Source organism: Haemorhous mexicanus, chromosome Z (assembly GCF_027477595.1).
Source record: "Haemorhous mexicanus isolate bHaeMex1 chromosome Z, bHaeMex1.pri, whole genome shotgun sequence".
Classification (NCBI taxonomy): Eukaryota; Metazoa; Chordata; class Aves; order Passeriformes; family Fringillidae; genus Haemorhous; species Haemorhous mexicanus.
The window spans coordinates 29242905-29265071 of NC_082381.1; the positions used below are offsets into that span (position 1 = coordinate 29242905).

The 22167-nt window shown below is 47.9% G+C and overlaps 1 protein-coding gene across 1 annotated transcript; it reads right to left on the reverse strand.

Annotated features, from left to right (window-relative positions):
* Positions 1 to 964: 964 nt before the first annotated feature.
* LOC132322467 (uncharacterized) lies at positions 965 to 21797 on the reverse strand. Its single transcript, XM_059836953.1, is given in 13 exon segments — positions 965 to 1164; positions 2536 to 2673; positions 5363 to 5559; positions 5980 to 6079; positions 6729 to 6846; positions 7504 to 7616; positions 10502 to 10834; positions 11109 to 11243; positions 13849 to 13886; positions 14843 to 14950; positions 14953 to 14998; positions 15000 to 15061; positions 21698 to 21797. Coding segments are annotated over 13 exon segments (1587 nt in total). The 3' UTR covers positions 965 to 1065.
* Between the last annotated feature and the right edge of the window lie 370 nt (positions 21798 to 22167).

Consider the following 22167-nt stretch of genomic DNA (forward strand, 5'->3'; position numbering starts at 1 on the left):
ATCGCCCGGAGCCGGCCGCCACCAAGGGGAGCTGAGCACCCACACCGGGTGAGGCGCACCTCCAGCTCCGCTCACTGCCCACCGCCCCGGACGGTGGAAAGATCCCAGAAGAACCCCCAGTAGTTAGGAAAATTAATCCACAAACACCAGAGGTTTATGTCCAAAAAGGAGACAGAGGAGTCCTTTCTGGCTATATTTGAATAAAGGAGAGCCCACGGGGCATTTTTGGAGGACGCAGCCTCCTTTCTATCCTAATTTCCCAGCCGCATTTCCCCTCTCTCTTTCCCCATTGGCTGAGGTACTTGAGAGGTACAGACTCCCCGATACACCTGATACCAAAGATTTCCCAAAGATTTCCCTCTAATGTATAACCCTCCCTTTTAATTTTTAATTCTTAAGGAATTTAGGGGTTTTTCTTCCCCATTGTTTCTTTCATCTCTCAATGTCTAATTTCGTTTATCAGCAAACCGAAAGTTTACTTGTAAAAGCAGATCTCTTTTTCCATTCCTCAGTCAGTGGAATCCTTCTCATTGTTTCTTTTATCTCCTAGAGCTAGTTTTATCTACCAGCAGACCCACAGCTTGTTTGTAAAGACAAATCCACTATTCCTCTCAGCCTGAATCCACGTGGGATGTCTTGGCTGCCCCACTCCTCCTTTGGTTTTGTCTGCAAATGCCATTGCCTTCTCTGCCTCAACTAGAAATACCACAGCTGTGCCAAAACCAGCCAGTGGGCCATATTCCAAAGGCAGCGTGGTCTGGAGAGGATGAATGAGGAAGAACCTTCTCCACTTACAAACTGTACCAAAGAAGCCCTAAGTGCGACTTAGCACCTGTTAAAAACAACTGGAAATTCAGAGGAAAATGCCGAGGTTTCTGAAGGGGTCAGAAGGAGGCAAATCTTCCAAATCAGCTGATGTTTTAAAAACTTTATTTACTAACAATTCTACTCTAGAAACCTATACTATAAACCTACTCTAGAAACCCAAACTACTCAACTATCCTACTCTAGAGTCCTACTCTACAATCCTACTCTAAGTTGGTTATGGAGATAAGATCTTGATTGTTACATTCTTCTTCTCCACTCCTCCTCCTTCTTCTTCTTCACTGAGTTGATGAGTGGTGCCAGGGTGGACGCTGGCTTGGCTGAAGTAACAAATGGATGCTGTCCACAGGGGAAAAAAATACAACAAAGAACAGTGAACCATGACTTTCCAAGCTCAGTGCTTCACAGAGTCAATCAGGATTCCTCTGGGACCGAAAAAGACCCAGAAAGAGGAGCAATGGGACCATCTGTTCCCCAATTGTCTTGAGCAGGACCTTGCCTTTACAGGCAAATGTGGGCCAGAATCCCATTCATCTGTTTATTGTGATGTCTTCATCTTTCTGGGATTTTTCCCCTGCCTGTGCTCTAGAAATGGTGCTCTCCTTCCCTGGGATTTATATCTTTCAGGAAACTCCAATGACTCACATAGGTCCCTATCCTTGAAGGACAGGCACTGTGCTGATTTCCACAGGGACAGAAAGCAGTGTCTACCTTTCCATGTCCTGCCCCTCCTGTGCTGGGGGGCACCTTCCTTGCTAGCATAGCCAGCCCAGTGGAAATGGGTCCTGTAGTTCCCTCTCTGCCACACAAGCTGGCAGTGACCCTGGGGCACTTCCTATCTGCTTGAGCGTTCCAGGCAGCAGATGGGGCTGGGACAAGTCCCTCCCAGCTGTCCCTATTTGCATGTCAGAAACCCCAGAGGGTGGGTTGGGGGGCACAAACCAGGAGCCCCTCAGAGCCTCACAGTGAGCCCCCCACAGCCCCTCCTGCCCACAGCCAAATCTCTGACTCCTCCGCTGGGACTGGCTTCCTTGGGTTCCCCCACTATCATTTCATGTCTCTGTACCCTGCATTGCTCTACTTCAATTCTTTTGCCATTAGATAAAACTGAGCACCCCACCAAATTACAGAAGAGGACAACAGAAACAGTCAGAAAACAGAGCAGTTCTCCTCTCAAGAAATGCAGATAGAGTTGGAATTCTTCAGTTTTGTAGAGAACAAGCCCAAGGGAGACTTTATTGGAACTTTTTAGGACTTCAGAGTTGTTTTGAAGAAAGTTGAGGACACCTTTTTAACAGGGCCAGGTACAATAGGATGTGGACAAATATTTTTAAACACAAAGGGCATCTAATCAGAGTAGGTCTAAGGAAGAACTTGCTTACTCAGAGCATGGTGCAACACTGGCACCATGATTTCCCCAAGTCCTTGTAGGTACCCCATCCCTGGAATCCTTTCCAGGTCAGGTGGCAATGGGCTCTGAGCAACCTGATCTCTGTAAAGCTGTCCCTGCTCATTGCAGGACACTTGGACCAGAGGACCTTTACAGAGCCCTGCCAGCCCAGCCCAGTCTAGGATTCCTCACTGTTTTCATTTGAAGAGCACCTAGAGTGGAGGTGAGGAGGAAGGCGGCTCATCTGATGCCTTGCACTCCAGTGGAACAGGAGCCCATCCCTCAGACCCTGTTCCACCTGCAGCCCCTTCACATTTTACCTGCAGGAGCTCCTTGGCAGACCAGCGCCACGCCTCATCTCTCTGCAGGCAGCAGCTCAGGAAGTCTCGCAGGCAAGATGAAAATAGGTTGGGCTGCCACAGCTTTTGTCTCCCTCCTGTGGCTATCAGGAGTTGAGGCTGCGGAAAAAGGAAACACCAGGCTCCACCTGCTTCTTTCCCATCTGTAACTGCTCTCCCAGATCCCATTGGTTAAGCTCCACTCTGCAGTGGCAGTTTCTGCCCTGGCAGAGACCCAGAGATGACTTTCCTTTACCAACCAAAAACCCAAACCCCGATGCAGCCACAGCTTTTCCAACATTCAGCACATCTTGCCTTGGCAGCTGATTTCATTGACTGACTTCTAGTTTGTGGGGACTATACCACCAAAAGCACATTTCCTTCCCTGAGGATTCACACCAGGATGACAGGCTTTTTGGAAGAGGGACTTTGCTGAACTAACTCTACTGTTTCCAAGGATTAGGACATGAAAGGTATCTCTGCAGTGCTTGTCGTTCCTTTACGCACAGTTGCCATAAAACAAAACTCAGCAAGCTTCTTGCTTTGTTCTTGACAATAGTGGTAATGGGAAGGAAAGAAAGGGAATCCACCAGGTATTCCTCAGGTAAGGAAACAAACATTTAAATCTCAAATTCCACACAGACACGTTAAGATGCATGCACAAAGTACTGGGATGAAAATGGCTGCTTGGGCACACAGGAGCCACCTGCAGTTCTGTCTCTCAGCAGTCTGACAATTTCAGGCTTTCCTTACATGGAAAAGAAAAACTTTTCATGGTCTAATCAGAAGGAGAGGTTCCATCCCTGTTGTCACCCTCTGCTCATTTGCCTACTCAAGTCAATACATTAATGGTAGGCCCATCCCAGAAAGTGCCAGGGAACAAACAGGAGGTTTTGACAGGCTCTCCCTCACCAGGCTCTGGCTTGGTGACGTGGAGAATGTGGCTTGGGCTATGAAAGAAAAGCGGTCACTGAGGGTTTCAGCAACACTGCACAAGAAACAGAAGATACTCTGTGGCCTTTACACCCTCATGCCCAGCTTTCAGGCATGTTTCCCAGTGAAAAGAAACTGCACAAGGCATTATGTTCCTCTCTAAAAAACAGTACTCTACCAGCTTGGTTGGGTTTGGGCTTCTTCTCTTCATTTCTGGAAATGTAACAGCAGTTCTGAGAGGCTTGCGTTGTGGTTTTAGGGGCATCTTCACAGACAGACAAGTGGGAACAATTGAAACCCAAAGCAAATATTGCCTGAGAAGAGTTGGGGAGTGTTTGCCTGTGCTAAGGCTTGAGCTCTCTGGCAACCCCCTTCCATGATGTGCAGAAACATCCAGCCGCTCCCCGGAACTCAGTCCCTCTGGGCACACAGGCATCTGGAAACACCTGACGATTCCAGCCTTTCTCCTGCTCAAGAGAAGCTGAGCTCCAGTTTCTTCAGCAAAGCCAAGGATGCTCACTTCCATGCAGCTGACAGTGTTCATGGAGCTCAGCAGGTCTTTCTGATACTCCTCAGGCCAAGGAATTACAGCGTAGATTGGCAAGACATGGGCTGAACATTATCCAATGTGGTTCACGTGGAACCAAGTTCTAACGCGCTGACAAGCCAGAGGGAGAGAGCTCATTCTGCTTTTGCAAGATGGTATTTAGAAACATAAGACACAGACTTGGAACTATTCAAACCTCAACTTGCAGAATCCATCTAAAATAGACAAAACTAACAACAGCGAGAGGCCTTGGAGTCTCCATAAAAATGCCCACCACTGTAATGATAACTCTGTGCTCGTGGTACTGAAATAGATGACCAAAGAGACTTTGCTATTATCCTCTTCAACCCAGAGGAGAATTTCAAAGCCTGAAATGGCAATGCACTCCCCTTGAGTACAAATAATTTATGCAGCCTTCTTTCCTTTTCCCATACCACCAGAGGTCACAAAGGGGGTTTTATCCTGTCCCTCTGCAGCTGTGCTCAGCCACTGGACATGGTGGGGAGCTGGAGTCCTCACTGTCATTGGAACTGTGCAGGCCAGGGATGGCCCTGCTCCTGTGGTAAAGGAACACAGCACCGGTGTCCACTGCCCACGTTGGATCCCAGCCCAGGCACCTGGGATCCTGGCTGCAAGCTCATCATCTTGTTACGGTACCAAGAAACAGCCAAGGGTTTGGTGTACAATTCTAAGTGCAGTCAGAGAAAAACACATCCTGAACTAATCTAGGCCACCCACACACAGGACTAAACAATGTACAGATGACTTGAAAGCCTGAAAGTTTCGAAGACCCACAGGATTTGGAAAAGATGCTACAGAATGGAGGAGAAGGGCTGTGTTTAAAAAATGAAAAAGAAAGCAGAACTGTTTGGGCATTGCTCTTTTTTTTTTTTTTTCTCTTTCTCTTTTTCTTTTGCTTTTTTTTTTGCTTTTGCTTTTTCCTGTTTCCTTACTTTTTCTATACAATTGAAACTAGGAAGGTCTAACCTCCATTTCAAAGGATATTTATCACATGTCTAAACTCTGCACTGAAAAATTCCTGTCCTTCAGAAACAGAGCTCCAACAGTGTTCAAAAACCAAGTGAGAAATGACAGGCATTGCTGGTGGCCAAAATGGCAGGTTTCTGAACTGGTTAGGTTTCTGAACTGCCACTTTCCTTTCAGATGCAACCAAAACTAGAGCAGATGCTGAAGTGCTGCAGAGACATTTTTAGAAGGGGACCTTGGTGGAAGTGGTGCCAGCAGATGGCAATGGGATTTTGTCCAGTGGAACCCAGAACATGGGACAGGTGAGAAAGACAGAGGGATCAGGGAGTATTTGCACCTTACCAAGACAGGAGTGGCATTCCAGTAAGGAACTTCTCGTTCCACCATTTCAATGCCCACGATTCCAAAAGACCATATGTCCACTTTGGGGCCATATGGTTGACCTGTCAGCACTTCAGGAGCCATCCACCCAGGAGTGCTGGCCACGGAGCTCCGCCTGCTCTGCTCAGGGGTGAGCTGAGCAAAGAGGCCAAAGTCAGCTGTGGAGAAAACAACAAACCATGAAAGCCAGCTCCAATTAGGAAACCAAGCAAAAGAATTCCCCCCTCTCAGGCTAAGAATGTACAGTTGAATCTCCTGGAGAACTGGAGAATTCCTTGAAGCTTTAGCCAAGGAAATATGGAATTGGCCATTTCCAAAAACACCTAGCAGTGCTCACAGCAGTGGACTTTATTCCCCTGAAGCTTAAGATTGTAGCTCCCTCTGCATGGAAGGGACAGAAACGCCACTCTTGACTTCTTGGGGTTCCGTATACCTCTGTGCACGTTCCAATTGTGCCTTCAGCTCACAGCAGGGTCCCTGCACTGCCACCAGCACCATTTTTGGGGAGCTGGCAGTCACTGAAAGCAGCCCCACACCCACATCCCTGGAATGCTGCACCTGGCCAAGGATATACTGACCCAGCTTGACAGAGCCATCAGTTCTGAAAAGGATGTTGCCACTCTTCACATCTTGGTGGATCACGTGGTTTGAGTGGAGAAAATCCAGTCCTCGCAGGCACTGAGAGAGAAAACAGAAACAGGAGGGCAAAAATTAGTGATGTCGTTTCATCACACAAGAAAGGTAACAAAGAATCTAAAAGATCCCTTTTCCTGGGGAATGGAGAGTAATGGCAGAACACAGTGCTACTGAGAGGAAGAGCTTGCAGCTCCAACACCTGCAGAGCTGCACCTTTCTAAGGAAAGGCATGTCAGCTTTTGAAAGAGCACCAAGCACCTGCTCTTGTAGACTGTCCCCTGCAAACCAGCCAGGATGACTCCTGCTGCAATGGACGTGCTGTTACCATGCAGAGGACAAGAGAAGGGTTTTGCCAAAGAAGAAGAAGTCCCTCCTTTTGGTTTGAAGCGGATCACTTTTGGGTGGGAGGCTGCATGACAAAGGTTTTATTGCTGGCCTCAGCACAGACTTGGAAGTATCACATCAGTCACCTTCCTGAAGGAAAGAGCTTCAGCAGGAGATAGGAGTACTGGCACTGAAAACAGTGAGGGCAGGGGCACTGGCAGGCCTTGCACTTGAGATGCTTTTACTTGCCCATAGCATACCAGCAACACAGAAACAAAGCTTGGCACAGGAAATTAATCCAGGTCTGAGCCCCTGTTTCCCAGACAATCCTGCCCAAGCCCTTGGAAACACAGATGGGATTGCTGACCTCCTGACTGATGGCTGCCATCTCATCTTCACACAGGTAGGTCTTGCTGATGACATCGCTCAGAGTGCCTCCGTCCATGTACTCCATAACCAGCCAGAATTGCTTTTCCACAAGGTAGCTGAAAGGAGGAAACAAGGGCATGGAGAAGAACATACATGGCTATGTTGCTGTTTGGAAAAGACAGGGGTTGATTCTCGTTTTCAGGTCCCTTTGAGACAAGGCCAGAAGAAAATGAATAGACATTGCCTCTTGGCTGTGCATTGTTTGCAATCTGTGCAGTCTCAAGGAGAAAGGCCCAGCTGTGAAAAAGGAAATGTCTTAGATGGCCAGCAAGTGAAAAGTGCAGTTTAGTAACAGCCCAGATAAAAAACCTGTCACGCATATTTTTTCTGGAAAAAAGCACCTAGGCTTCCTGGCATGCACAGCAATGGAAAACAGAGGCAACAATCCAAGGGAAATCCTTGTTACTTTATCTGGCCATAAAAAGACACTTGAAAAAAATCCAAGACCCAAAACAAAGTGGTGGCTGTGAATATAGAGGCAATTGATTTAGTAGGATGTGACTGATCAAAGTTTTTGAATTATTTTCAAAGACCATAGGCCAGGGAAGACTCATGCAGACAGAATGCAATCTCTTCCCATTCACTGGGATGAAAAGAGCAATAATAATTAGCCAATAATTACAGCTCTATTTTCTGCCACTGACTAAAACCAGCTTTTACCTTGCTTGTTTGTAATATGTGAACAAACATTCATGGGACAAAAGAAAACTCACCTGTCTAAACAGTTGACCAGCAGTGGATTCCTATTCATTTTCATGATCATGAGTTCATTGACTTTTAGTTCCTTCTTCCTCAGTCCTTGAAGATTTATTTTCTTTATGGCCACCTAAAATGACATTGAAAATCAGTAACTTGAGAAGTCAGTGGCACGAGACCACAATGCACATGGAGCGAGTGATTTTGCAATAACACAGATGAGCTGTGCCAAACTGCCTTGTGATTAGGCACTGCAATAATTGGGGACTGACATTCCAACAGCCCATTTCTCTGCTCCCTTGGGGCCAGTTCACATGGGGCCACTGACGTTTTGCCTTGTCCACTTGGAAACAGTGGTGTCTCAAGTATCACCCACAAACCTCTGACCACACTCTCTGCTGCTCTTTCTAGGATTCAGAAGATGTAATCCATGCCTTAATACTCTGTGGATATATCTTGGGCTATGGGCAGGGCTTAAGGTTTTAGGGACACCTTGCAGATCTCTCCTTGCATGCAGTTCCCTAGTGCAGAACTGCAGGTGGCTAGGGAGTTACCAGTAACTTTCAGAGGTATTTGCTGGCAGCCAGAAATGAGAATTCAGGACTCTGAAGCTGTAGCCCCAAGGAGCAGTGAGGTGCCCTAAGGCACCACCTTTGTTTCAGCAATGGAGAGCCAGTGAGCGCCTCCTTCTCTGAAAGGAACTGCTGCCCCCCGTGCCTTCCTTCCGGCAGCTGAGGAGGACAAAGTCCCAAATGTATTTCATGGGCTGGCCCCAGTCTGTGCTTCTTGTGCCTTTTCAGCACAGCTCTACCCAAAGCTCCAGCCACAGCTCCCACCCAGCAGAGTGGAAAGCCCCTCAAAAGCAGCAGAGGCTTTTGCAGAGCCTTTCTGCAGGGGCTGATGACATTTACCTCTCCTCCTGTGGCATTGTCGAGCGCTCTACAAACATCTCCAAAAGTCCTAGAAACAAAACAGAAGCAGAGAAAGGAGAGGCCATTTCGATCTTGCACTGAAAACCAGCCCACACAGGAGATCTCTGCTGTAAATGCCTAAAACCTGCAGGATGCAGGAGAGCTCTGCCAGCAGGCAGATGATGCATTTTCCCCTCAAGTGCATGGGCACTGGGCCTGTCGCTGAAGCATTGGAGTTTCCTGCTTCAGCTCCTAAAGACAGCTTCTTCTTTCATCTTGGGTTTCACTTTCTAAACCGTGTGGTTCCTAACCTGACCATTAAGGATTTCCTTCAGCAAACCCATGGGAAAGAAATGTTCATGAGGACTTCATCTGAACCTTATCAGGGAGTAGGTTGCTCTTTCAGGCAAGCAAGTTTCTTTCTCTTTTATCAGTGTGCCTGTATGATTTAGAGACATCCAAAAATGCTAAGGAAATCAACACAGAACTTTTCCATGCTTGAGAGACAAGGAGATCTTCCAGGTCCTGTTCCATGATGCAGGCAAGACCTCAGGAGCATGGAGATGTCTCTGACAATGCCTTTGGAGCCCACTCACCAATTCTCAGCAGCACTGAGAGATGGGACAATCTATCCCTAGTGACTCAACATGTTTGCAGCTGGCCTGACTTCACGCTGGATAGACATTCCACCAGAAAAACACCTGGCCCATGGTTGTGTAGAAGTGCCTGCGGTTGGACTCACCCGCTGCCAATATATTCCAGCTCAGTGTATTTCACAGTGGGATTTTCCATGGGGTTCACCAATCTCCCTGAGGGAAACAAAATGCAAGATGCTGACTTAAAAGTAGAGATCCCAGCTTCCAGGATATACAAAAGGCAGTGCCAGTGCCTGGAGCTCTGAGCCCTTTGTGGTCACCTGGGTAACAACAACAACAACAACCAGGCAGACAGCTTTGAGCACAGATGGTCAGCACAGAGACTGATTTTCTACTGCAGTTCCTCTGGGGAGTCCGAAATGTCCCCGTGAGACCAAACTCAGCAGAAACATTTGGTATGGCTGTGCTGACACGTGCACACACTGCACTGTCCCTCAGACAGGAAATAGAGCAGACGTACTCAGCAGCTCCAGGGAGTCACCCTCGGTCTCCTGTTGCTGAGCAGCAGCTGGGTCAGCGCGGGAAGTGAACAAACTGCCCTGGCTCCACTTCTCAGGTCGGGGAGCAAAGGCTCCTTTAGACAATGCTGCTACTGCTGCAGGTTTGGTGACAAAGCCCATGGAGATCTGGGACAAGAGATGAATTTATGTCAGAAAGGTGGCTGGCAGAGATTATCCTGAGATCCCTTTTTGAAATGCAAGCCCGTAGGAAGGTGCTGTCAGCCACATCCAGGGCTCTTAAAATGGATTACTTGGATGTCCACTTTTTAAACTGGATGGATCAAAACCAAAGGCTAGTCTACTCGGGTTCGTGGCCAGATTCATGTTTGGTTTTCATGGATTTTCAGACAGATGACTGCCACAGTCACCATTCCACTTCCTCTCAAGGATTCCTTTCCCCCTTCAAGGCCTGCAGACACAGGTGCAGCTCCTTGTTGAAATGTTCTCTCCTCCCACTGTGTCCTCTTTTCCTGCACCATCTTCAGGTCATACTTAACCTGCACTTCTGGTGGGGATGGTACCTGTACCTCACTCCTAACGTGGGGCCCTCCATTGCCAGACATTTGCTTGAAGACTTTGCAGGCTCCCCGGTGAGATGTCAACACTTGCACCTCAAATTAAACAGAAAAATACAGTCAGAGACTACAGCTTGTCCCTGTCAGCCAGGAGTCACTGACTGTAAGGAAAGGGAATGAACAGATTGACAAGGGATACAGACAGCTTGTTTCAGTCCTCCATCTGGATCACCATGTTCCCCTGTAAAAACACCTCAAGAAACAAGGCTCTTCAGCAGCCCCAGGAAATGTCCTTCAGAGCAGCTGTGATAAAGACCACAGCAGGATGGCACTGAGAGGCATCACCCCACTCCCTGCTGCTCTGAACTGGAAAGGCAAGAAGAGCAGAAACCACCAGTTTGCTGACTGCAGTGGCTATCCCTCTTTCACTCACTTGCTCTTCTGGAGCCTGAGGGAGGTGATTAGCTTTTTCTGTAATGATTTTCATTTCTTCCTCCAGCCTCTTCTCCAATGCCTTGATCCTAGCTTCAGTTTTCTGCAGCTCTTCCTGCAGGTATTCCTTGATGTTCTGTGAACAAGGGAGAGGACTCTGTTTCATGAGTAGGGTGGCTGCCATTCTTTCCCTCACCTGGTTTTGTTGATCGCCCCTGTGCTGACTGAGATTCATCTTTTGAATTCCTCTCATGTCATCCTTGTTCCTCCTCTTCACTGCCATGATGGCACTCTGAGCTTCGGGCAGCTCTGCTTGTGGCTCTGCCTTGATTTTCTGTACACAGTGCAGAGCAAGTGACTGGGAGCTGCCATCAGGCTCAGCTTTTACCTCCTGCAGCCTCCAAATCACATTTATTCAGCCACTTCTTTCTGCTTCCCTACCCACATCTGCTTCCAATGTAACCCTCATGTCCTGGTGCTGTTCTCTGCAGATTCCAAGGCCCTGTGCTTCCAGTGCCTGTGGGACTCCTGGCCTCCTCAGTCCCAAGAGCTCTAGTTTATGCCCCTCTTCCTGCCCTTTTCTCTGTCACCTGGCCACTCAGGATTACCTGGCCATTCTGCTCTGGCTCTTCCACCTGCTGCCTGAGCTGCTCTTCCTGCTCTCGGGCTGGGAACAGCTCTGCCTGAGTCTGGCACGGCTTCTCTGGTGAAGCAGCCTGCTCCTGATTTTCCTCTAGAAGGAGCTGCACAGAGAGCAAGAGATGATGGGTTTCAACTTCCCATATGACCTTTGTGGGCTAAGACTCAAACACTGATGGGCTCACACGTTCCCAAGGCACTGTGCTGCTGCTCTTCTGGGTCATTCTCTGCCCGTGCCAGCGAGGCACAGATTCCAAAGTGACCCTGGCCCTACAATCAGGGGCCATCTGGGACTGAAGCTCCAACAGCCTCTCAGGCAGCTGACAGGGAAGGTGTGGCATGTCTCAAAGGTCTGGTGAGGGCCTCCCTCTGCTTCTGCCACGTCCTGTTTGTCTTTCAGTAGCAACTGACACCCCACCCTGTCTCACAGCTCCATCGTGGCTCTGCAGGGAGTTTCCTGGGTGAGCTCACTCCTTGTGAGAGACACTTCTGGAGCTCAAGTTCACTTCAGTCCTGCAGCAGCATTCCTGCCTTACTGACATCTACACTCTTGTTAGAAACTCTGGTCATTCAGGAGAATAGGATGCTCGCAAAGATCTTCTGATGGAGGTCAGAGAGCCTCTATGGCCACCTCAGTGTACAGAGGAGGACCAAGGTGTTTCTTCTCCCTCTTTTGTCAACTAAGAATTCTGACCAGCAGTAACAGAGACTCTCCTAAGGCCCCATTAATGAATGCACTTACACACCCCTGGGGATTCCAGTGAAAGAACCCATGTGTCCTGTAACGCCTGGCATGTATGACCAGAGTCACCAAACAGCACCTAGACATGGAATTGTTCCACCTCACTTGGACGGGCAGAAAACTAAAGAATTATCTGGAGACTTCAGAGTAGGAGAGACTGGAGGAGGAAAACAGCTCTGAGGAGAAAATACCACCATATCTGGATGGGGAAACATCTCTGCCTGCCCAGAATTGGTCAATGGAAGGTGTCTCTAATCCTCTCCTGAAAGGGATGCTTTAGGTCTTTAGGTGAGTGTTGCACCTCCAACTGCTTTGGAGCAGACGTGGGAAGATTCAATAATGTAAATGTTACATAGCGTAGATAGCTAGATACCTAGCTAGCTAGCTAGATAGATAGACAGACAGAGAGGCTGATATATCTCACTCTTTTAAATTCTCTTTACTGTCCTTTCTGTTGCTGCACACATCCATACTTGGTAGCCATTGCCCTGATCAGCAGCAATCCTGAGATTGCTCTCCTGTTGCTTCAATAAACCACACTCTTGGGGAATCTGGAGCCTGTAAGTCCTTATGGAATGCAATCAGACCCAGAGCATTGCACTGGGAACTGCACTCTTTGTGCGTCTGTGCTAGTGCAAGTTCTTCTCTTGGACTCAACCACACTGATGGTGCTGAAGTGGCTGTAAACAGAAATGCAGCCTAGTGCCTTCGAACTCCTCTGATCTCTAAGGACCAGCTGGAATGCAAGGGCACTGATTTCCTGCTCAATTCCCAAACACCACACATACTGATTCCCTGGGCTGCAAAAGGGCATGGGCACAGTTAACCTGAAAGTGATGTGCAAGGCCCTACTGACTGGCCGGGCACCAGAACACATCCTTCGGAACCAACCTCCTTGCCCTCAACTATGTGATCTCAGGCAAAACTACAGCATCATCCAGAAGTTTGTCTTGGCAAAACGGAGCTTTTGGTCCTTCAAAGCTCTCAAATGGAAAACTAGGAAAGAGACAGCAATGCCTTTGCTACTGCTGCTGCAGACGTGGAAAAGTCAAACTGGGTCAGAATGCCATTCCAAGGCCGGAAAAGAGCAGGAAACGTTGTGCAGAAGCATCTTTGCTGCTGGAAGAAGAGGAAACTGAACAGGCCTTCTCCTCTTAGCAAACCGACAAACCAACGTGCCGACAAGCCACAAGATGGAAGTGTCACCCACTCCAGTGTCTACAGCACTTGCAGGCAGTGATGGGATATTTGGGGCTGAAACAGCCCTTGTGCTGAGCACTGTCCTGCAGGGATTGATGGAAATCTGCCTGAAGGTCCCTCAAGAGCTTCCCATTGTCCAGGCGGAAAAGCCCCCAGCACCTCCTCACTGGCCTTGTGCTCCACCCCCTTGCCCAGCTCCCGTGGCCTTCTCTGCACACGCTCCAGCCGCTCCATCACTTTCTGCTTCCCAGGGGCTCACCGCTGCACACAGCACTCCAGCTGTGGCCGCAGCTCTGCCCAGCACAGGGCGAGGCTCACTGCCCTGCTCCTGCTGCCCCACTGCTGCTGACACAGGCCACGATGCCCTTGGCCTTCTGTTACCGCATCCACCATTTTCTCTTCTACAACCACATCATCTAAGTAGATGTCATGAAGTTTGAATGGAATTGATTTCTAAGGCACTCTGTCTAAATTAAAATTGTTTAAGTAAACTTTACACAAAATTACTCTTAGTAAAATATTCCACCCTATTATCTGTCCATAAGGAATGTTCTCTCTACAAGACTGGCTTTGTAATTCTTCAAAGCTCTCGGATGGAAAGCACCAAATATCAATCTATGCTTTGTTATTTTTTTGGCAGGCATAAAAATGGATGTTTTCTTGGCCTTCCTAGCTGGCCCTCTACACTCTACAGCTACTGGCCAAGCTTTCTGCTCACTCTACCATTCTTAAACACCAGGAACATGAAATGTTCCTTTCTCACTCACCTCAGGATCAGCACTGCTGAATACATGCTTCAGGTGACCTGTAGTGGGCAAGGGAAAATGAACCAGATGCTGTCAGAAAACTGCCTGGGCTGCTGAATCCCACACAACAAGTCCACCCAAACAGAGATGATTTTCCATTTCACAAAATCTCTGCAGGAGACACATTTCATTCACACAGCGAGCAAAGATCAGGACAATGTTCTTGGTTGTGCCTACACTTGGCCCTGTTTTGCCAGTAAATACCAACATGAATTTGTTTTTGCCATTGATACAAACATGATCAAGAAAATGCAAATTGTTCTTAAACACTCTGCTTCTCTTCTACCAAACACATAAAACTACTTTTAAAATCCTCTCCCTCAGGTATTTCTTTTTTTTAATTATTGTCATCCATTCATTCTCATTACCATGCTAGAAAAAGTGTCCCAGAAAAGCTTCCCCAAATCCCCCTGAGCTGTGGCACTTCTATTGTGAAACAGCACAGCAGCAGCTCCAGGGATCAGGAGCAGACACTCACTGCTTTAGAGTTTGCACTTCCTTGGAAGGGAATCACTATTTTAGCACTCAGTCAAAGGTCAAGTTGGACCTTGGTCAAATCCTTTCCTGACAAAATTTAGAAAGAAAGAAGCTTTCCCTGAATTCGGGCAACAACTGCAGAGTTTTTAGAAGGCCCTCCAAGAAGGTCTCCCAGTCTACATTTTCAAAGCTGGCTCGCTTGTCCCAGCAAACTGAGGAAATGACAGACTCTGCTGCCACAGACTCCCCTGTGGAGGGAAGAGAATCCCTGCAGGTTCCCTTGCAGATGCTGCCCCTGTGCCTACAGACTCCCCCTTTTTAGCTGAGCGTCTTGACAGCAGCTTCACCAAACCAGTGGCATCTTAATGCCCTTTCTGTTTCTAAATCAGAAACTCAGGCACTAAGAAAGGGCAGGAAGACATAAAAAAGGCAGGCAAGGTTACACCCTAACCTAAGCAGAAGGGAAACCTCTACTTACGTGCAAAGTGAGTCACGTAATAGATGGAAAAAGAAACGCCATATGCAGCAAAAGCTGCAGTAGCAAGATGATGAATCATTTTAGCACTGTTGAGCAAGTTTGCTGCAACAGTTGGAAAAACAAGGCTCCTGTCAGTGTGCAGCTGCACCCTGACAAATGCCTCAAGCAGGAGGATGCTCCTGCTCTGAGCAAGCTCTAGGGCTGCTCTGACACTCAGGCCTTCCGTGCACCAAGGCAACTTTCTGATGTCATCACGATGACGTGGCAACCATGCCCTGACATCACAAAGCAAACCCTCTCTGCTGGTCTGTGAATTTATGCAAAGCAGTAACCAACCTTTCCTACAGCAAACACAAAAGAGCCTGGGAAGTTCTCCCCTGTCACAAAGCAGCACAAATTCCCCTCATGGGCCAAACCCTGTTCTTCAGGGGATCCAAGAGTAACTCCAAGAGTGCCCCAAGCACTTACAGCCTGTACCCCAACTGAGAACTCAGATGGGAAAAAAGTAAAGGAAACCAGACCAAGAAAATAGCCCACAGCATTGCACATGCTTTTTAAGTTTTAAAGGTTCATTAAACCTTATCAAAGGCGTGAATAAGGAAAGATTGCAGCGCTGAGAGTCTTCATGACTAGCAGCCACATGCTCTTTAACAAAAAGGATGCTCTGCCTTTTATACCCTTAGCCTCTCCAAAAGTATGTCAGTCAGCTCTTTCTCTGCTGTCCATTGCTGGGGATTACTTTCTTGCATCTTCATTGGAGGTCAGCTGTTGTTACACCCTGCCTCCTGGTCACAAGCCAGCCCTCCCCAAATGCCCTGACTACCAAGGCTATTACAAGGGGGAGGGGAAAGAGGACTGTGGGAGGATATATTACAATACCATCACTACACAGTTGAACATCCACATCATATCTACTTCTTAGTTGTCAGAGCCAACCATTACATTACTCATCTAGAACACACAGAACCAGAATAGCAGCCACGGTTAGCAAAACTGCTGAAATCATCCCTAAAAAATCTCCCCACATATTTGCACATTTCTTGGACATGCCCAGGGCTCTGGTGCATGTACATCTCTGCCTTTATTCCCCTTTGGAAGCAGTCAAACTGGCAGCATCTGCCCGCCAGCAGCAGCCACTCCAGGCTGGGAACGCGACTGGCAGTGCTGGTTTCCAGGGGCTTCTGTGTCCCAGGGGAAGCCAAGGCAGGAGCGGTTGAACGGTGCTGGCGCTGCTGCTGCTCTGTGCCAGAGAGCCCCGGCTGGGCAGGGCACGGTGCCCACTGCGCTGCGGGCTCTTTCTCCTGCCAGAGCTGGGCAACCTGGGAACAAGGCATGGCAACTTGTGGGCAAACCAAGGGGTTTGTGGGGCTGCACTGCTCTGTACATGCCCAGGACACCTGCAGCACAGAATTATAACCCTCAAACAGGTAAACCAGAGGGAAACAGCTGGACAAGATTTCATTTTGACCTTTCTTACCTGCTCAACAGAAGTCTTCAAAATGAATCTTACCAAGCAGGGCCCGATCCCTGCTGCCAGCTCAAGGTTAAAAAGGAGGCAATACTTGATTTCAGCCCTGGGTGTGTGGGGAATCCCTTCCCTAGCACCTGCACACCCAGCAATCTCACTTACTAGTCTGAATCCATGGAAATATGACATATTTAATACTTTGCTGAAACTCACAGGCTAAATATTCCCCCAAATTAGAGTATTTACTGATTGATACTTATTAATTTAGTAATACTTAAATCACTTCTCAGACTTTATTGACATGAGATTAGGAGTTCCCTGAACATCCCTGGCGGTCATTGCCATAGGTTCATGAGGAAACCCAGGCACAAAAGAACCCAGGACAAAACTGGGCTTGCAAAGCCAATTTATTCTATTAGTTGCAGTAGCAAATAATATATACCAACCCCAGGATTCCTAAAAATCCGCTGAGCAGAAGGAGATGGAGCGTGGTGCTCGGCGGCAGGCGCAGGTAGGCAGTGCACTTTCAGGACAACCCGTGGATCAAAACAGTGTGCATCTCATCCTTCTCACCATTCCAGCCAAGAACCAGGCCTTTTACCTCCTGCTCAGGAGTGGAATTTCCTCAGTTTATCACATTAGCTCACACATGGCCGGAGCCTGAGATGAGACCAAAGACTCAAGGATTTAAAAGAACTGGAAGAGTTAAAATTTTAGCAAGATATAGTTAGAAGAAAGAGTAAAGCAGGAAGTATAGAAATAATAACGGGTAGTTATTGTTTAGCATATAAAGTAGTTAAGGCTAGGGTGATATATCACTTGCCTGTCTTTACTAAGTTTAAAGAAGCAGGATGGGACATGGATTTCATTGTGACAAAGAAGTGGACTGTAGCCTACACCTGGGCCCTGAAACTTCAGCTACAGTCAAGGGGTCCGAAAGCCTGCCAACAGGTCATAAGTAAAGAGGTCAAATTGAGGAAGACGTCTTGGCCTTCATCAGAAGGAGACCTTTCTCCACTTTAAAACCTAACAACCCCTTTGAAGTTTGTGCCCCTTTGATAGCACAAACAGGAAGGAACTTTGTACTCAATTATAATCCATTTTAATATAAAGTGGGGGAAGGCGGTGTTAGCTAATGAGTATGTAGTAGGCATTTTGGGACTTATATGAATGTGTAAGATATTTTAGATTGGTAGAGAGCCAGAGCCGCTGATTCCTCGCACATATCTTTAGGAGACGACGCCTCGTGTGCCTAGCGCTGTAATAAACATACCACCTTCTAACTTTAACCAGAGGCGAGTTCTATTCAACACCTCATTTGTGACCGTGGCAGGAACACTTCTCTGTTCTGGCGAGAACAACCGGGGAGGTCTCTGGGCGCTGCCAGGACATTCCTTTCCTGGATGGACCTCCGCTCTCGGCTGTTCCTCGTGGGAGACAGACAAGACTGCTGGGACTGTGGATAAAGGGTATGTGTAACTGTGTATAAAGTAACCCCTAAGGCGTATGAAGGGGCAGGGCTGTTCATAAGTCACACAGAGATGTCCTGCTTACGATGTACGCCTGTACAGTTTGGGTTTGGGTCTGGCTGCCGGCAGAAAGGATTTGCTGGGTCAATAAGGACCTGCTAGCAATTCTGGGGGTTAACTGAGCATATCCTGTTTATTGTTGCTATTTTTACTGTGTGTTGTTATTGTAGTTGTGTTTTGAGTGTGTGAATGTTTGAGGAAGATGATGGGGGTGGATGCAGATGTGGTGTATGGTGTGTGTGCTGTGTTGAGAAAAGTGAGCACCCTGTCCCCTAATAAAGAGGTGCCCCTTTCCCGGTGAGCTTGTGTGTGCAGACTTTCTAAAGGCATTCTAAAGAAAACTGTAATAGATCATTTCAGATCTAAGGGCCCTGCAAAACGAGTTACATCAACTTTATTTCTACATCAACCTGCTTCAGGTGAGGCATTGAAACCATTGTACCGTTTGGGGTGTTGGCTGAATAAAGAAGACAGTGATACTTCCATTGCAATTAGTGACATCATGACTGATGTTAGTGCTGTCAGACATGCAACCTTAAAGAACAGAGCAGCAATTGATTAGGACCTTGGAAGAGGCAAGACTTTTTGGAACAATGACTTGTAATTGCTATCAGTCATGACTTATGCCTTTTGAACTGACTGGACTTTCACAGCATTAAAATTGCTGTGCTGTAATATAGCAAGGCTTAATGTGAGCAAAAAGGATGCTTTAGGAAGTAATAAACAGGGACACAATAGTAATGCTATGAAATGCAAGTTAGCTAATAAATGACATGGTTACAAAGGTTTCTTTGTGGTTGTACTGAGAGGGGGAAAGACACAGAAAAGACACAGAAAGACATAGAAAAGAGGAGGAAAAATTTGGTGTCATGCTACTACTGGTATCATCCTGGAGGAAAATCTCTTGGGTTTCTTAAGGTCACAGCTTTGCAAAAACTAGGAAAACTGCTCAGCACTGCTAGCCCAATTGTGAATGGTTTTCTTGATTTTGCAAAGCTGGGATGTGAACACTGGACTCTGTCTTTGGTTCATCTAACCTGCCCTCACCTGCAGACAAAAGCACCACCAGCAGCACAAGCTACATCGGTCAATTTTCTCAAAAAGCTGTGTTAAATTTGGGAGAGGGAAGGAAAACATGCTGGCCTGCCCTGGCTGCCCAGGACCCTGCGCTCCGTGGCCTCTGCAGAGCTGCACAGCGGGGAGGCAGCTTCGGGCACCTCAGCCCCTGGGCAGGAGTGGCTTCTTGCTCTGGAGGGCTGCCTGTGGGCAAATGCAGGCTGCTGGCCTTCTGCTCTTGGCCCTAGCCTGGCCTTGCAGGACTAATCCTGTTTCCTGTCTCAAATGTGCTAAAGACAGACTTGCTTGTTTCCAGCTCTGCACAGCATTGATTTATACCACAAAATACTGAAGGACTAAGGCCTGAACAACAGACTCTGACTGAAGCCTAAAACACAGGACCTGAGCCAAAGCTGCCCTACAGATGATCTTTCCAACGAAATGTTCTATGTATCTGCTCCTTAAGCAAGTAATACTATCAAAAGGATTGATGCATCCATTCACTGGTGAAACATGTCTTCACCTTCCGGCAGTAGGGAAATGGACAAGGCCACACCTGGCCTTGGTTCCTCCTTGAGTCCTGGGACAGCTCAGGGAGAAAACCAAGAGGAGAATGAAACCAGCTGTCTCCCCAGCAGAAGCTCTGGCACATTGCTCGTCCAGCACTATCAGAGCTGGGCTACTCTCACAGAGCAGTCGGAAGCCTCGAGGCCGGCAAAGGCAGAAGCACCGCAGGATTTTCCGGTTCCCGGCCGTGGATCAACAGGGCTTGTCTGGAACAGCTTCTCCCAGCTGATGTGCGGCTCTGGATGAAGGCGAAAGGATTGGGGTACCTGGCATGTATCCTTCTTGATCACCTGAGGCAACCTTTTGTAATAATGCTGAGGTGCATTGCTTAGCCTATCCTTTCCTGACCCTTTTTTGCACTTTTGCATTACAGTAAATTACACTGTTCCTTCAGCTGCTGTCTGTGTCTGCATCTCTGACCCTCCCCACCAGTAAAACAAACACAAAGCCACTTTAGCACAAGACCTGCCTCTCTGCCGGCCCATCTCTTGGAAAACACCCCTGGTGGCCATCCCCAGAAATGAAATTCCCACTTAGCAACTTTCGTTTTCTGCAGGCAGGTGAGAAAAGGAGCCACTCTCAGCTCTGGACACCTCTGGTAATCAACTGCTTTCAGCAGTCACAACCCTGAAATATCAACCTCCTTCCTTAATCTGCCCATGGGGAGCTCCCACCAAAAAGCCTTTTCTCCAAGGATACCCACAGAAGAGCTTGAGAAGGGAGCAGTTAGAAACACAACTGCTTCAGAGTTTAAACCTGCCTTTATCAAAGGAGCACATGCCAACCTGTCCCAAAGGGAAAGCAGGCAGGAATGAGAAGCTCCACTCCCACAACAGCAACCTCTGTGCTTCCTTCTGTTCCAGCTGGAGAGTGCAGGCCATGGGCTACACCTCAGTTTTGGAAGGAAGCCTGGGAATTGGCCTGATCTGGGAGAGCAGCAAAAGGAATTCCCCAAATGTAGGAAAAGAATCTCTGGAAGTGATAGATGATGACAGTATTTCTGCAGAAACATTGGCAGAAAAAGAATTGAAGCATTTCAAGAAGTCCCCAGACTGAAATTTGTTTGCCAATATGACAACCCCAAAGTCTCTGTGGTGTGTCAAGAAGCTCAGCAATGAACCTGCAAGGCTTGGATAAACATCGTTGGTGTCTGTCCCCCAGAGCACAAGCTGCTCCCCAACAAGACTTCAAGACTAAGGGACAAAGCTTCCCCCTTCAGCTCTCCACAGCACCTCTAGGGAGTCTCTCTCCATTGCAAGATCTCCTTTGTCAGTCTAGAGTGACAAGAGTTGGCTGCAGGAGGCATTTACATTGAACTCTTCCCAGATGGGGAAAGAAAAAGAAGAGGTGATTCCTGAGGAAAGAAAAAGGCAACGCCATTTGGGAAGACACCAGCATGAGTTTCCTATAACTCTAGGCCAGAAATCCCTTGAATAAAGCAACATCCATCCATGGGGCAGCACTTTAGCGTTCAGATCAATGCTGACAAAATTGCTGCCCCTTCCTGCTGCCGGAGCTGACTCCAAATCACGAGAAATGTGCCAACTCTGCCTAAGACAGGCAGACATGGTGAGATGAAACCAGCTAGTCTGCTGAAAAGGAGACCAAATGAATGTTTTCTAATTCCCCCTTTTCAACCTTTCCCCAACCAAGACAGAGCAAAATCCTTCCTCTCTGTCACCGATGGTGACCTAGGCATGTGACACAACATGGGGACAAAGCCCGCCACTGCTCCAATCACCTTTTCCTGCCTTTCCCTTCCAGCCTTGCGCTTCCCTGTCCTGCCATAACCTGCTGTGCCATCCCGTGCCGTGCTGAGCCAGGTCAGCGGTCACGCATTTTGGAAAAAACCCTGCCCTGTGCTGCCTGCCGGCATAAAGGAACATACCACTTTCTAACTTTGACTAGTTAGAGAGTCTTTGTCTGTGATTTTCAGTTTTAACAATTCAGGGAGCTTTTGTTTTCCCTGAAAGAAGTACGGTCGCTGCCAAGGGAAACACACCTAAAGACCAACAGTGACCCAGCCTTCCCTTTGCTTCCTTTTTCCTTCCCTCACTGCTACGCCATGCTCTCACAGCAGGACCTCAGTGCTGCCTCACCTGAGGATCTAGAACTGCCTCCAGGCCCTCCCAGGCTAAGTGCAGGTGCTCAGGACTCTGAGGTTTTCCTAGCTTCTCCCAAGAAGCTGTTTGCCTCATCTGCACTTCTTGGGGTTTCATTGGAGGAACCAGGCACAGGCAAATTTCATCTCCACTGTGATCTCATCATTCTGCTTGTTCCCATGCAGCTTAAATGCCAACCTGAGCTCATCGTTCCTCTGGTTCCCATAGACCATCACAGCCCTTCCATGGCCTCTCCGGAGAGGAGCAGCTGCACATCTTCAGAGCAGCAGTTGCCAGCCTGCAGCCCATCATGTAGGGAAAGAGTTTCTAGCCTTGCTTTCCAAGCAGGTCCTGGTTAATGACCCTTTAAAAAGTTTTCCTGCAGTGCTCTATAATGGGTAGATATCAAGTGGGAATCAGGTAGAAAGTGTCAAGTCACCTAGGAAGGGGGACCTTGAAAACAGAAAGATTCTCTGCCTGCTTTTCCTCTCCTTGCTGAAGATTTGGAGGGTGTTCTGGGCATTTTCCAGACAGCCTCTCTGTAGGGGTACAAGGGAAGGGTAAAAGATACTGCCTTACAAGTAGTCAGTGTTAGGTGTACTC